The following is a 16670-nucleotide window of genomic DNA, read 5'->3' on the forward strand; positions in this document are numbered from 1 at the left end:
GTCCTAATAGCTATCCGCCATGGAACAAGCGCGCCTGCTCTTAAAGGGAATGTGAGATGACGCTCTGATTGGTTATTTTCACGTTATGCCCAAACCACACCTAGCTACTTCAGACCAACCCATTTCAGATTTGCATCGGGCGCAAGACTCATTTATCCCGCCGGTATAATAGCAACAGCGCCCGAGATCCGCCCACAAAGCTACTTGCGTTTTGCGTTTCATACTTGCGTTTCAGATCGTTAAAATAGGGCCCTTAGTGTTTTAAAAATAGCTATTTTGAGGCTAGCATAAAAGTGCCCCTACCACTCCCATTCAAAAGGCCATTTGACCGAAAAACTAGAATACGGTAAATCTTAAAAGTGACGCTTCTATCCTAAATATGCTTTTAAATGAAAGTTTGACTCGGGTATATTCACAAAAAGACCCTAGGTCGCATTTTGGCGAGAGTTATGCTTTAAATCATTAATTACACACCAGGACATGCACCCTATTACACTACAGAACCAGCATCATTAAGGTATTATATGTATACTGTATATTGGTGGCACCTTCTCTGTGTCAATAAATTGCTCCATATAAATTCTGTCCCGGCTGTCTATTCCTAAAGCCAAGCTTGAGAAACCAGCATGATATGAGAATATTTTGCAGATAGTAAATTTGTTGCAAGGTACATGAGTATATAAAAATGTCAATCTTATCTCTTTAAACAAAGTGTGAGTTTTAGCACAAGGCGGACGTTGAACCGAGCAGATACATGACCAACCAATTATATACTTAACCGACGATCTCGCTAAACGTCATGGTTGAAATGACCATAAAACACAAGATGAAGCAACATGATTCAGTGGCGGCATCTGATCTAAAAACAAACATGGATTTATGATGACTTTGATGAATATTCAATCGCTTCTCATCATAAATCAATAATTAGCACATGATTTAATGGCTATGAAACAAGGATTCAATTAAAATTGTAGATGGAAACCATGTTCCTGAATTTTCTGTCATTATCCTTTGTATTTGTTTCAAAATATAATGTTAAACACATGTTGATCTTATTGTTCCTCTTTCAGGTGCATCAAATAACCACATTCTCAAAATCTTTCAACACAAACAATTTTTGCATTAAAAGAAACAAAACAATCAAAGTGCGTGTTATATTTTTCCACATGGAGACCTACATTAATACCTGCCATATGTGCAAGGAATCTCTGAAACAGAGTTTGTCGGCATCATTGTTAGATGGTGAAGTGATGCCATAAAATGTCAAGTCTAAGGTTGGCACTGCACAATCTTTGGGAAAGTGGGAAATCACGATGCATGACTGCTCTCTTTTTTCAGAGCAGACTCCTCTAGCCTCCAGGCTGGCAGGCTAAATACTGTCTGCTTGACTGTAGCTCCAATCTGCCTGAATACAAAAACTGCAAAAAAGAAAAAGAAAAAAACCCTGCTGTCCATGTTTAGCCGGTTCCTCCAGCATTATCTCCATTGTCGGTGGAGTGCCAGGGCTGAGAGGGCCAGCATGGTTGGCAGGGCTACAGAGGGTGCACGGAGTGGGGCAGAGTCATCCACAGGCCCCCTCCGGTCTGCTTCCACCACCGGAGCTTCGGTGGCAGCACCGACAACGTCCGTGTCTGTGGGGCAGACCTCTGTGCAGCCGCTGCCACTGCCTGAGCCGCTGCCTTCATCGCCTGCAACAACATAACAAAACACAAGCCATGAGCACATCACTGACAAAACATTAGTCAACAATTCAAGCACATTTTTCATTCCTAAACGGTTGCTTTAAAACTACAGTATGCAACTTTTTCACAGTCAAGTCTCTTTCAGCTCATTGTTTTTATTTATGGAGATTTAACAATAAAATGCCATATACAGTACAATACCAGTCTGTATCTGCTTATGACTCTGTGCTCTCTGTAAATCTCAATACGATACCCAACCCAACCAAATCCTAAATCTATGATGGATGGACTGTTTTGGACTGATATTAAATGAAGAAGAATACTGCATAACGAATACGCTGCCTCCAAATCTTTCCATAACTGTCTTCATCAAGTTTTCACATACCTTGATGAAGAATGGACCGCTATGTTTTTTTTACACACTGCCCATGTTAGTTATTTGCTCCTTCAGTGCCTCTTGCCGCTTTCCTGATGCTGATTACCTCCGCCTCAAGGTTAGGTAGTATTTCAAAATAGACATCAAGATGAGTGACAGGTTGGAGCATGATTTTGACCAATGGTCAGACTAAAAATACATTTCCTGCCGTAAGACAAAAAGTAGCATGTTGTCACGTGTGTGTGCATGGGGAAAGTGGAAAGTTGCTTACTTGAGTCTTGAAAGTAGATATCATTGCCATTGTAGGCATTTTTCAACTTGTTGGTCATCACCCTCAGAGCCATGATCTGCTGGCGGATGAAGGTGTCTGGGCGCGTGATGTCCACACCGACCTCAGGGTTATTCAACTGGTTGGTCAGTCCATCCTTTTGAACTTCAGGGAAGTACCTTTAATACATCAAATAAAATCAACTTAATGACTTATTTTAGACAAGGAGCTTGTTAAAAGGACAAGGAATCCGGTGAGAGATCATTAGTCAATGAGAAAGAGTATTTGTGAAACTAGACAAACGCATTAAAAACGTATTAAGAGTCTGAGCTCTCTCACGTGCAAATTATTCTCCTACATCAATAAAAACAAAGAGAAGACTAGAGAAAGGGTGGACTGATACACACATATTTTGCTGTTTTAAGCCATGGGTCTAATTCTCATACTGCACTCGAGAGTGGCTCTTTGAGGTTATAACAGTTTTGACCTAATCATGTGGGGTAATGTTCCAACATATTTGTGGGATATTTCTCTAGGGAAAACATGTCTGATAAATAAGCAGCTGGTCATTGTGTGAGGGCATGCCACAAAGTGTCTCAGACAACAGCATTTGTGTCCCGTTAGGCCAGCTCACTTTGGGTAATATACATCTCTGAAAACACGGCGAGTTAGAGGAGGAAACATTTGATGTCAATTGGTGAAATTCTCTTCCTTTTGGTCACTGAAAATAGCAGCAGCTTCCACACCCAATACCAATATACAGGGTTGAATGATCGGCTTTAAGAGTTATTCAGGTAATTAAAAATATGAATGAATGAAGTCTTTTCATCATACAGTTGATTGTATGAATTAAAGTAGCACAAATCTATTAACTGTGACCCCATGGTTGCGAGCATTTGGAGCACTCGTGCAAATACTTTCCTTGAAAAAAATAAGAAATGAAATCAGATTATCAGGGACACACCATGTTGGCACATTTTAAACAACAATAAAAAAAACACAATTCCATAAATTAACATTGACAGAAATGCAAAAAGCATTTAAAAAAGTGATTATAATTTATAGTAAAGGGTGAATGTAAACCAGAGTGATCAACTATTAAGTGTTTAAGAGACCACTTTTTATTTGTTCAGTTGATTAACAAAAGTCAAAGTATGCCAAGCTCTTGCACAGCCAAGTTTAATTCAGGGAAAGTAAATAATCTGGTCTTTAATTTTAGGATTAGACTGATTAACATTAGTCAGGCTGAACAGACTTTGGACTTCTAATAACCTTTTGTATCAGCCTGCGTTAGCCCCCAGGCCCTGGTGCACTCACCTGCCCTTGGTGTGTCCATTCCAGCACTCATCATCACTGGCATTTCCAGCGGTCACTCTGTCCTCCATGCACATCGCCTCAGGCAGGATGGACCAAAATTTCTTTGACAGCTTTAGTTTCTCTTTTATGTCAACCACCTAAGCAAAAACAGGCGTTGTTATACATGGGAGGAAAAAAACCCTGAATAAACAAATCAAGTCTGTGTTCCAATATAGCAGTTGCAGCTGAAAATGATGCATATGCACAGTAAATAATGCTGGAAATATATAAAAAAAGAAAAATTAATTGGATGCACATTTGTACACAATTTCTTTAATCCGACATTATTTATTCCGAGCAAGAAAATAAGAAAGAAATATAGCACAGAGTGTGAACGATGCCTTTTCTTTTAAAGGTTGATGACAAACCTAACACACATCCCTATTCCTTTATTTATGCTGTAGCCCCCAAAGCATTACAACACTATTCATAATTACCACATATCCTTTGTAGAATCATCTGAGAGAAACTGCAGACAGTACAAGATATCTTTGAAGTTTCTGATGTATACTGTATGACAGATTGAAGGTATACAAATCTAGCATTTATATCTTAACAGAGCTTTAGTCTTTTAAAAAAACTCTCCCTTACTCAGGATACATCTCATTTGTAAACTCATTATAAAACTGCCCCAGCATCACTTATTACCACATCTTATCAAAGGGATTATAAATCCTTGGGATTTAACCCTGAGACATTTTAACTCTCTCTGACTCCCCTAAAATGATTTGGGTTTAATTTTCCCTCCGTGTTGACTATCGAATGTTTGCATCATGAAAAGTAAGACCATGCAGGCTCGCAGCAATAATTTAATCTTGAATGTCAGACTTAAATGCTCCTTTGCATCCCGGCCATGTGACACAGTCAGATATCGTTTTCTGACTTGAGCCTGTTGAACTCCAATCTTTTATCAAACACAGAATTTGACATATTTCACTGAAGCTGAGGGAAAGCCTGATAGCAGCAGGTTGGCCCCATTATCTTTTTCCGACTGACTTGCTGTTGGCTTACGTGAAATTGTAGTGAACCTGAGCAGAACATGAAAGGTGCTGTACTGACTGTGTGACGCTGCTGTAGGCCCCGACTCTGCTTTTGATGTGTTAATCCTGTCACACTGATGCCAAAGCACTTCAGCAGCTCTGATATTGCCCAGAGGGTCAAGACTGCACTCAATGCAAGAGATTGACTGGCAATGTTTGACTAAACCTCAAACATTAAGTTTAGTTTAACTAGTGAGAGATTCACAGTTTTTCTTAGGATCTGCAGGCAAAACCTGTAAAAAGTGTGAATTGAACTGGGAATGACAAACTCGCCTTAAGGTAATGCAAATATATAATTAGCACCTTCACAAAACATGATACTGCCATGTTTCATGTGACTGAAAATAGATAAACAGTCCACTTATAGGCTTAGATGACTAACAATGTCTTAATGATTCTATAATGTGCAGTATTGACAAACAAAGCTGTACTCAGCCATATATCCATTATACAGAGTGATTGGATGTTTTCCATTTCAACCAACCACAACAAACACATTATTATAGTTATATAGTTATATAAAACTCCCTATTAAGATGGAAAACTGAAAGAAAATCTAGAATGCCTTAAAGTATATGAAGCTTAAACCAACAAAAAAAATAATAAGAAGAGGAAAGGTTGAGCCTTTTCACACAAAAATAAATATGCCTCTGGGAAAAGTCTGCCTCTCTCTTCACTGGCCATTGCCCATGAATAAATAATACAACTGCAACAAGCAGCCCTGGCATGCAACCGGCTACAATGCACACTAGATGGCACTATGTCTTTGAGAAATGGGGAGACAGATGAGCAACCAGAAAGAAACTACAGAGAGAAGATGAGACTAATGATGTTTCTTTCACATCAAACTTCACATTCACATGGATCTCCATGTGGTCTAGAACACGAAGACTTGTAATTGCCATGGAAACAGATGACAGTAGAAAGACTAATGAAAGACTTATGTACAAACAATCTACAGTTTAAAATATCATCCCAGTAGTGATGGTATGTGAGAAAGGAGAGAGGGGGTGTGTGGATCAGAGATCCTCATCACAATCAGCTTGCCTAGCTGACAGGGTTGATATTCTCATTATCACATAATCACAATAAAGATCATACATAGGTCGCCTCACATTAGGATATTACAGTGTATTTGTTTTCAGTGACATCCTAACGATGACTATTATCATGAAGTGTGATAGCTATTTAAATACCTTATGACATTAAAGTTGTTATTAGTGTGTGATACCTATGGTTCTGTAATAAGGGCTGACAAGGCAGTTGATAGAAACATTTACTCACTGGATGTGCAAGCCATGGCCATTTATATTATAGGTTTTCTTTGAAAGGTTCTCATGAGCTTAAGTAAAATATTAAAACATTGTCAACATATGCATCTGAAGGTATTACAAGTGCTGGGGGAAACAAACTTATATATTATACGCAGTAGCTGTACAGATGTGTTTTACTGAATGCAATCTTCCACTGATAGAATAGAATGTTTTACCCCCCACACACAGACATATTGACACACAAACACACACACACACACACACACACACACACACACACACACACACACACACACACACACACACACACACACACACACACACACACACACACACACACATTTTTTTTTTTTGTTGTTTTAAATTTGGTGATTAAAAAAAAAAATTTTTTGAAATGTTCAGATAAACTACAGGATATATATTTTTCCTTTATGGTTTGATATACATTCTCATATTCCATAAGCTAAATAAATCACTTAAAAGCCCATCAGACTATCGAAAAATGTAAGACTTTACTTTAACTGACTCTAAAGTATTGCAGATAAAGTCCTGTTTTTGGAGTTTTGCTTTCATATTGGATATAATTAGATCAGTGATTTAACCCTCGACCCAACTCATCACAGGTTATCTTTTTAAAACTCAATTTCTTTTAATCTTTTTTCTCTTTTTGCAAAATCTTAAAATTATTTTTAAAAATATTTACAATCTTCGGTCTCAGCATCTTTTCTTGCTGTCTGTTACAAAGGTCAGAACTGAACTGGGAAAAAAGGCGTTTAAGTTTTCTTCTCCCTCTACCTGGAACAAGTTAAAGAAATCCTTAAAACTTAATGAGCTGATCTCATTGGTTGCTTTTAAGAGGATGTTAAATGACTTGGAGGCAGACACATCTGCTGTAGATGTTTTGCCTGACGTATTTATGATTGTGGCTGACCTTGGAAATGTTTTCTGATTCAGCTGTTTTATGTTTTTAATGTTTTTGTGTACTTTGTGTTTGTGTGTATGTGTGATTGTACTGCTGCCAGTCTTGGCCAGGACACTCTTGAAAAAGAGATTTATATTCTCAATGAGTTTTTTCTTGGTTAAATAAAGGTTAAATACAATTTAAAAAAGTAAATTAATGTTGTGACAGTTTATATCATATAGTGATCTACACTGAAATGAATAACAGAAGAATTGAATATATATTCCACTTTGCCAACTTTTACAAGGAAGGCTGGCCCATCCTACAGGGCTTTACACAGCATTGCTCCCTTTCTGTTTTATGCATCACATTATCTATATTCTATATTTCTTAAAGGCATGTTCCCTGCAATTTTGTGAAATGCCCATCTAGAGATGTCTTAATAATTAAACTGTAACACAATATTCTGCTTCACATTAAGGCCCATGAAGGTTCTTAGTCATCCAGGTACAGTTGCAGGATGTTTAGAAAGGTAAGTGGATTTTAGTATTAACAGATTTCTTTCATTTTCATTTCCTATAAAACAGAAAGTCCAGTTGTCTTTGACGTACAGTACTGTCGTACAGCTAGACATTCACATTAGGAATTAAAAACATGGCACATCTGGAGAATGTATTTATGATATTTCAGGTTTGGAGGTGCAAAGGTTCCAGTGACTCAGCTGGACAATTTAGATATTTGTCTCACCCTTTGCACGATACAAACTCTTGAAAAAATCTTTTAAAGGATAAGTCTGCCATTATTTTATATTCTCCAGTCAGCAAATACCATCAAAAGACCAAACTTAACACTGAAGTATTGTCTCTTTAAATACTTTCTGACTTCCCAACCCCATGGAATTCAGCCTCAACCCATTGGTTCCTACTGAAGATGTAAATCTTTAAAAAAAACAGGTTACACACAGATATATAGTTTAATTGTTTAAAAAAGGCCCAGTAATCTTTTAAAACAGCTGGGCTCTGTAGTTTTTAGCAAATATAACTCAGGAGTAAAACAGGAGTAAACGTTTATTGTAAGGAAGGAACATGCCACTCATATTTGGCTAATTTATGTTTTTAATAGTTTTTGGACAACAATGCAGCTCCATGGAACAGAGGAATACTGTGAGCTATATCAGGCTTTGGCTACAGAGATAATCAAAGGATTAATTCATTGTTGGTTTCTGTCTTTTCTTGAGACTTAGCTAAAACAAGGAGAGATTCATGATTAAGCATCAACTTAAACCTTGAGGATAAAATACTGCAGCAAGGCGTAGTTTTGCCCACTCTTCCTCCTCAGCCATATTTTTTCTCTTTCGCTCTCCATCGTCTACCTGCTTCTTGTCACAAACCATATATTACTTCATGCTGTTTCTCTCTCTCTCTCACTCTCTCTGCCCCCTCGCTATGACTCTCGTCTCTCCTCTCTTTGGACTTTCTTCCTATTACCACAGTCCTAAGTGAACGTGAAGGTTTCATGGCTAGCTGACTCGTGATCTTAGACCAGACTCCTATTTTTTTTAAAAAGCTTTGTGAAAAAAAGCCCCTGGTCTTTATATAACAGTGTGTGCTCATACATCCCTGGACTGTATAGCATCTGTCCTCTCCCATCTTTTCTCCTTGAGTACCACAATGAAAATGAGCTGTGGAGCATGATGGCAATGGCTCTTAATTTTTCTGCCACTTAGTACATGATTCATCTTCTAATAAATATTAATTTAATCATAAATGTAACAAATCAATCATCTATAATGTTCTTCTCTCTCTCTCTCTGTGTCTGTGTTCCTGCTCTGTTTCTTTAGGAACAGGAAAACAGGATGTTTATTAAACAGCTAATCCTCAAAACAGAAGATCAATTCAGCAGTAAACAGCACTAAAAAGTAACCCATAATGTATTACAGGTCACACAGCTTAGCGTGCCATGATCCAGACATTTTGTTTTGTTTTTTTACCACAAATAAAATCCACCCAAACATACTGGATATACAGTACAATGTTTACCCACAGTAGAAAAGTAATTGGCTTGAATGGACAAACATGGGGCAGCGTTGACAAAGAATAATTATTTCTAAAAACAACAATATTAATTAATGAGATAAAGGTGTTTGCAGGCTTAAGGTCTTTGTTTACAGATACTCCATGTATTTCTTGTTTTTGTGCACATACAGGCAGGTCATGGCTTCTTTTTCTGTGAACAGAGTGGCAGATGTTTGCCACCTTTTAGCTCAGCACAAACATGTGAGTGAACTGTACTTTGACCAGTGGTTTTCAGATGCCCTTGCCTATTCTCAGATCAAAAGCTGACGTGTCACTGGCTTTGAAGCTGCAGTCACACTCCTGGCAACAGCACAATGTCAGCAGCCTAAGCTCTTATCTGGCCGTGGGATGATGCCTATACGTGCTATCTGCCTTTCAAAAAATGCAACAGACTATCTCTCTAACTTTTAGTCTCAAAAAGCATCACGCTCACAGCAACTGCCAAAGCTGACCTACAGTGTTCAGCTGGCTGTTCTGTCAGCTGGTTCTATCTCATTCTAGTTATAACACATGCATCTTGTTTAATTACCAATTAGTCCTTTTTTCAAGCAACTATCTGGGGATGTCGCCGCTGCTTGACACAGAGCATATCCGTCTGCTGCAAGTCTGAGCTAAATTAGTGCATGTTCAATCTAATCATAGACTCGGCAGCAGGTCTCACCACCAAACCACAAGGGGCAGACAACTCCTCGATCAACTTATTTTCCCTGGCAACTGCTGCTCCTGTCTGCGTTAAAATAGTTTGTAATTGAGATGCAGGAAGAATACTGCATTCGTATCAAATGAAAGAGGTCAGGGAGTCGGTTCTGCTCATACCAAGACCTTGGCCATGCCATAAGTCTCTCCCTGACCAGTGACCACTTTGAGGACAGGCCCGAATAGTTTCTCACAAGGAGGAAGGCCACAGTAAGAATAACTCTGCCTCTTCATCACATTCTTCATCAGGTTATATTATTGACTGAGCCAATCCTAAAAAACTAATACACTCTCCTCTCTAAATCTGGGTGCACTATGTGGTCATGTAGCCAACTGATCAACTGCCACAGTGTCGAGTATCAGGGTGCTGACGCCCTGTGGGTGCATGTTCCTGGACACGGCTATTTAATCTGGTGTCTAACACGTCATAAAGTCCTCCTCACTGTTTCAGGTCTACTCATAAACAGCAGGATTATCTCATCCAAGACCTGCCATCTGGACTCCAAAGCACTTTTAGCACATTAAAAAATCGGTAAAGTAGAAATAATATTGGCTAGTCTAAAGCATACCAAGTAAATGACCTCTGTGATAATGTTTTGAGTAGCAGTTGTCCCTCCTTTGTCAGGTCTCGTTTTGTCCTTGTCTGGAAACATCCACCTCAAAGGTGACTGGCAGTGTTGCTTCGAGCAGGTAACTACCAGAGTGCATATAGATGTGGGCTGTTTTCATCCAATCAATATCCATCAACAGAGGGCAAGAGCAAATACGTTTCCCCTCTGTGACTTCACAATAGATGAGACTAGAAAGACATTGCCCAGCTGTTTATCTTGCACTACTCACACAGATGGGAATGGCAGGGCTCCAGACTAACTTCTTTTTATACTAGGAGCACTGTAGTCCCTAACTGAATATTTTAGGTGCACAGGTAGAAAATGAAGGGGTGCTTATCTTAAATCGACCTGCAACACAATTTTCCCCATTTTAACTGTTTTACTGATAAATGCCTTGGTAATAAATACAAAAACTACAATGTGCGGTTTTATTTCAGTTCACATACACATTTTAATTGAATGGTGCATAACAAATGGACATTCAGAAATGTAAACAAAGTATTATTACTGTCATTAGAGTGCAAAAACCAAAAGATAACAAATGAATAGAAATGTAAACATGAAGTAAGTGGTCACTGGTCAGTGATCACTTACTTCACTGGACACTTTCATTACAGCTTCAGAACAAGTAGCATTATTATAAGAATGAAAATATATAATTATTTATTTAAATTGAAAACTCAAGTTCCTTGTTAAAGCTATAGTGCGTAGTTTCTGTCGCCCCCATGAGGAATTCTAAGTAATGACAACAAAACTGTCGCGCATCCACATGATACAAGCCTTCCGTGACAGCACACTTTTATGGGCGATGATTGTGACGCCACAAAAGCGAGACAGCAAGTGTAGATGATGTTACCCACACAGCTGACTAATCACTCACGGCCCTCCCTCTCTCACACACATTGGCCAACTCTTGCAGACTCGCTCCCTCCTCGTTTTTTTACATGAAATAAAAAAAAGTTGTCAAATTTGCAGATTGCACATGTGCGAGTATGTTGTAAAGAATACTTGCACCGTTTAAAAAAAAATCGTTGCAGTCTGGAGCCCTGGAATTGTACACCAAAGCAAATCATAGTTAGAAAACAGCATAACCACTTGCAAACTAAAAAGTGGTTGGATATGACAGTAAAGCGGTGGTTCTGTCCTCTGCTGCCAGGCTACACTAAATGTGATCAAGATAAACCCATTTTTAGCATCATTGTGTGGGCCATTGCCCTTTTTTCAACTGTCAGCTGGAGCCGCCCTTCTTGTTTCCCTTGATTACAAATGATTATGTCTGAGCATAAATCTGCCACGGCAGAATTCTACGACTTTAACATGGACATCACGACAAAGCGTCAGCGGCGGCAGTGCATATATCTATTTTATATCTCATGGTGACAGCACTGTCAGTGACAGCACTGTGAGATTGTTATTATGCTGCTTCCTGGGAGTGGATACTTGACATGAAGTGAAATTCTATTGTTATTCAAAAATGGCCATTATTTTGCATTTGTTTTGATTTTGCAGCCTGGGTTTTGAACAGTAGCGGAAATGCTGTGATATCCATCTTAATGGTATATCTGACAGAAAGTGGGGAGGGGATACAGATACTATCGAGGCAATAAACAAGAGTAATGAATATATATTACTTTATCAATCTTACACATACCTTACGATTTAAAAAAACTACTGCTTTGAACAATAAAGTTCGTTGATGTAATTGCTCAAGTACTTTGTCTTGGAGTTGCTGCCATATTGGCTGAGTATAAGTTGTCAAATTTAGTTTTGATTCCATACTTCAGTGAGAGAAAACTGAATTTAATCGCTCAGTTCTTTGACACCCTGGAGGCATAACTTCATGACTGTTGTAGGATAAATAATTCATCATGCCTTCAATTTAATGTGACGTTGAATCTCTGTGTACCTTGAAAAAAAACACAAAAAAGATAATGCTAGTTCCAAAAATAGCAGAAGCTGTGTTGTTACAAGAGACGCATAATTACAAACCAACGACTTTGGTCTCTTACGGCCAATTTGATCAGGTTTGATTACTCTACTGAGAATTAATCCCCAAAGATATGTTACATTTAAAATAAAGCTCTAATGATATCTTAAAGTGCTCATATTATGCTCATTTTCAGGTTCATAATTGTATTTAGAGGTTATATCAGAATAGGTTTAACTTGGTTTAATTTTCAAAAAACACCATATTTTTGTTGTACTGCACATTGCTGCAGCTCCTCTTTTCACCTCTTTTTAGCTACAGAGTGAAGCATCACACTTCTGTTCCATCTTTGTTGGGAGTCACACAGTAGCTAGGTAAGGACTACAAGCCAGTCAGAAGCAGAGTTTGAAGGCGTGCCATGCTAGCAGCTAGGCGAGCATTATAATGTGTGTTACAAAGTGACGCACGTTCGTCACGGAAGTAAAGGCTGGACTACAATAGAGCTGTTTGGAGCAGTTTGTGAACAGTGTTTTCTGTTGGAGATGGTAAGTCCCTTTGGGGTGGACTTTGGGCTTTTTCACTTTGTAAACCTATAATATGCACAAAAAAAGATATATCACACAATAAAGGAAAGAGAAAAAGCCCAAAAGCATAATATGAGCACTTTAAAGTTGCAGCTATCCCTTGTGGTTTTAGGGACATGTTTGGAAATCGCTGTCGTTAAAATGAGTCAACACACAGGTGTTGTCAAAGCCCAACCTTAACTGGCCTTAACTTCATTTTTGTCTATATTTCACACAGCACGATCAGGTGTTTTCTCTCATTAATGACACATTGCTGTAGCTCATGCACTATTTACATACTGTCAATGGACACATACTCAGTGGCCTGCTTTGCATAATATTGCCTCAAACCATTTGCTCTGCCCCAATATGGTGTATCATAGTGAGCAAAATGTATCACACAATGATCCCATAGTGAGAAAAAATGACAGAATATTAATGAAACAGTGGTGAGTTTGCTCTTGTGATTCGCCCAAGGCCACGACAGGAGAAGTTTGAAAAAGGGCGATGATTAAAGGGAAGCTATGCTCTGTGGAGAACAGAGCAATCATCGGCAGGCCTGCGCTCTCCCTGCTGCCCTTGTTCCCCAGAGAGGCAGGCAGCCTAGAGTCTAATGGGGCCAATGTGCCTCATTAATGTATTGACAGATATGAAAAGTAGCAGAGCCTTTATGGCACCAGCATTAGTCGCTAAAAGACGGGACGATGCATGGAATCATTTTAATAAAATCACTGAGCTTCTTTTGTGAAAGTCTTGGCGTTATAATTGCTGGTTGACTTGGACTCTGATTTCACAGGGATACATTGTAAAATTCACACGTTGTACTGAATATCGCCATGATTATGGCGTATGAAAAATGTAAAAACTGAACCATTTTAGCTTTATTATTATGAAATTATTATTTTCAGTATGGGCAAATTAACTCAGGTGAGCTACGCAGGCGCCCTCCCTTTTGTTAACTCTCAAACACAAATGCATGCAACTTCAGAACTCCGATCACAAATGATTAGATCTGTATCGTTTGTTTTCATAGGTAGATGTAAGTCTACAATCAAGAGAGTGGGTCAAATCTAAATATTACATAGATTCAACAGTCTTGACTTCAAACAAAACTGTCTTGATTGAAACAATATTTAACATCTGACACTGTTGAACTTTTCCATTCCATTCGAGGTTTATATGCGTTGCTTAAAATGTGATACTGTTCAAATTTCTAAACCTCTGGATGTTATGAAATTTTCATTTGAACCAAAATAGTGATTTTAAATTAATTTAACACTTAAGAAGTATATGTCAATGAATTTCAGTGAGGATGGAAACCAGGAGGCAGATGTACCTCCTCTTTCAGCAGCAGCCTTTCCTGCTCCAGTTTAGTTTTCTTTTGTTTCCATTTTGAAAGGTTTCTCATTATTCTATACCTATTTTATTGTTGGTAGCTACTAATTTGGCATGGTAATTGCTACTCAAACGCTCACACATAAAATCAACTTAAAAAATGTAATCATCATTTGCAGAATAACAGACACTAAGAAAACGTAAGGATTCTTTGAAAGAATAAACAGTGCAAACATGTGAAATGCCTGTGTTTGATTTACCATTCCTCTCTGGGTATACAGTAACATGTCATGTTCACGTGACTGCTTGTGAGTTACTCCTAAATGTTTCACTTTGCTGTAAATAGGAATTAGTTTTTGACAAAATTGTCTTCATTTCCCCTTCTAGGATGGAACTTCCTTTCTCCTACACTGGCTCCAAAGAGCTTTTTTTAAAATGTACTTCACAGAACTGTGATAAATATAGGCCCAGAACTCACTTTGTGATACAGACCCCAATTGGTATCCCTTTGAAGTTTACTTCCAACCACCTTGGATTAGACTTTGGAATTGGTGAAAGGTCTAAAGTGTGTGAAATGGTTATAGAAGTGTTATCCTTAGTTTCACACTACACAGACACATGTGCATGCATGGAATATGTCTGGGTTTGTCTCAGAGAATAAATCAATATGATTAAATGTTCATACTGGTGACTTGCTATTACTTTGTAACTCCTCTCTTATAATTTCTAATATTATAGAGCCTATGAGTTGTTGAGTTAGCACTAGTGAGGCCACAGCTTTCTAGAACTTTCTTGACAACATTACTTGTGTTGCCTTGTGAATGACAGAAGTGAACTGTGGCTGATAGCTATTCTATGGTTGTTGCACCTTTTGGCTTAATACAGCTTGTGTGATGTCTTTATCTCACTACAGGGCCAATGTCGTGAAGCTTTGGTGTACTGTAAGGCTGTAACCCCATGCAGTCTGATTGAGATGTGTTGCTATGGGATACGTCTCCTTGCATGTTCGTCAGACGCATAATTTAAATATGCCCTTTCACCTGACACAAAGTGATGGCTGTGTAATGAGGGATAGCTGTGCTTTCTATTCATCTGCACACACAGCTCCTTTCTCTCCCTCTCAGAAGGTGAGACTTTTCACTCATGCAATCAGGCCACAAAGACACAATTGTCTCTGCTTTTTGTTATGTTGTGTGATACATTTATGAACAAGTCATGAAGTGTTCCTCCTGGAATCCGTCAGCTCCTTTGTGGTGGACGTGGTGCTCTGTGGTTACTGTGGTTACTGGTCATCTTAAGTGGGTTTAAATATAGTACAGATCCCAGAGGTCCATTCAAAAACGAAGTGTTCTGTTGCTCTTTAGTGTGCAAGAAAAGAGACTCATCTGCATGGATACACACACCTAAACGAACTGGCCTTTTTTCAAAACCTTTATCTAGATTCTATAAGGTTGAATGTTCTTTTCAATTAATGTCCTGCTCCACACTTACACAATTACAAACATTGACAACTGGAGGCTGTCCAGTGCAATGACAGTCTGATCTGTTGGTCACTGAGCAGCTCCACTGGAGCAGTTGGATTTATAGGTGCCTTGCTCAAAGATACGTCAACAGTGGTACTGACTGAATTATTACTTCCCGGGAATATATCACTCTTTTTTATTATACTGTATTAATGTTATTGTAGTTTGAGGTTTTTCTTCCATATTCATTAGTTTATGTGGTAATAGAACAGCAATTTGTTTTTAGAGTAAACTATCTTTGAGGTGAAAAAAAAACAAAGAAACAGATTTCTGATTTTCTGCTGAGAATTAAAACGTCCCAACAGCTCTGATGGAGCTCAGGACTTATCCTGAGAATGGCCACTATGTTACAAATTATTATTATACAAAATGTGCTAAATGCTAAAAATCCAGGGTTCCCGCAGGTATTTCCCCCTGGGAAACAGGGCCATATTTTAGTGAGAAATCCCGGGAAATCCCACAACCTCAATTCCTAGCATTCAACCCTATCCCACATCAGCTCCACCCTTCTTTAACTGGCAACGAGCAGCAAACCTAACAACAAGCTTTAAAATGTTACTTTAAAAGCGTGTGGGTGATGGACACTGGGATATAAGTAGTCAGCTGTAGTCGGCTGTTTTCAGACGCTAATGTAAATGCTTGAAAAAGAGAACATACGGTACTATAACTGCTAAGTGGGAACGCAGATGCACATACAGTATGCCAGTGCCTTTAGGAATCTGCCTATTGTGAAATGTAGAATGTCTGCATGTGGAGTAAGGCCACAGCTTTACACCACATGCAGACCAAAACAATCAGACCAGCGTACCGTTATTGTAAATGGAAGTTACTTTCTCTCTAACTTCACCTACAGTAAACACAGCTGTTTGACTGATAAGCTTTATGTTTGGGACTTTAATTTTAAATATTCATCACAAAGACCATCGCTAGTATAAAAGCTTGACTATTGTGTATGGCACATGTAGTTGGCTTGACAAGGAAACTGATCAATTTAAGAGGTCATTGACCTTCCATAATACACATCATACAGTCACTAATTA

General features: G+C 38.5%; 1 protein-coding gene across 2 annotated transcripts in view; it reads right to left on the bottom strand.

Moving 5' to 3' along the window:
* Positions 1 to 416: 416 nt before the first annotated feature.
* The window catches only part of gpc6b (glypican 6b), an 84607-nt gene continuing 68353 nt past the window's right edge, over positions 417 to 16670 (bottom strand). For both annotated transcript variants that reach the window (XM_039818677.1, XM_039818678.1), the window contains 3 exons: positions 3647 to 3783; positions 2333 to 2508; positions 417 to 1691 (listed from right to left, as the gene is read on the bottom strand). In XM_039818677.1, coding sequence (XP_039674611.1) covers positions 1480 to 1691; positions 2333 to 2508; positions 3647 to 3783 — 525 coding nt within the window. In that variant the 3' untranslated portion in view covers positions 417 to 1479. The remainder of the gene's footprint in view (positions 1692 to 2332; positions 2509 to 3646; positions 3784 to 16670) is intronic.

The sequence above is a fragment of the Perca fluviatilis genome, chromosome 12 (genome assembly GCF_010015445.1).
Source record: "Perca fluviatilis chromosome 12, GENO_Pfluv_1.0, whole genome shotgun sequence".
NCBI lineage: Eukaryota > Metazoa > Chordata > Actinopteri > Perciformes > Percidae > Perca > Perca fluviatilis.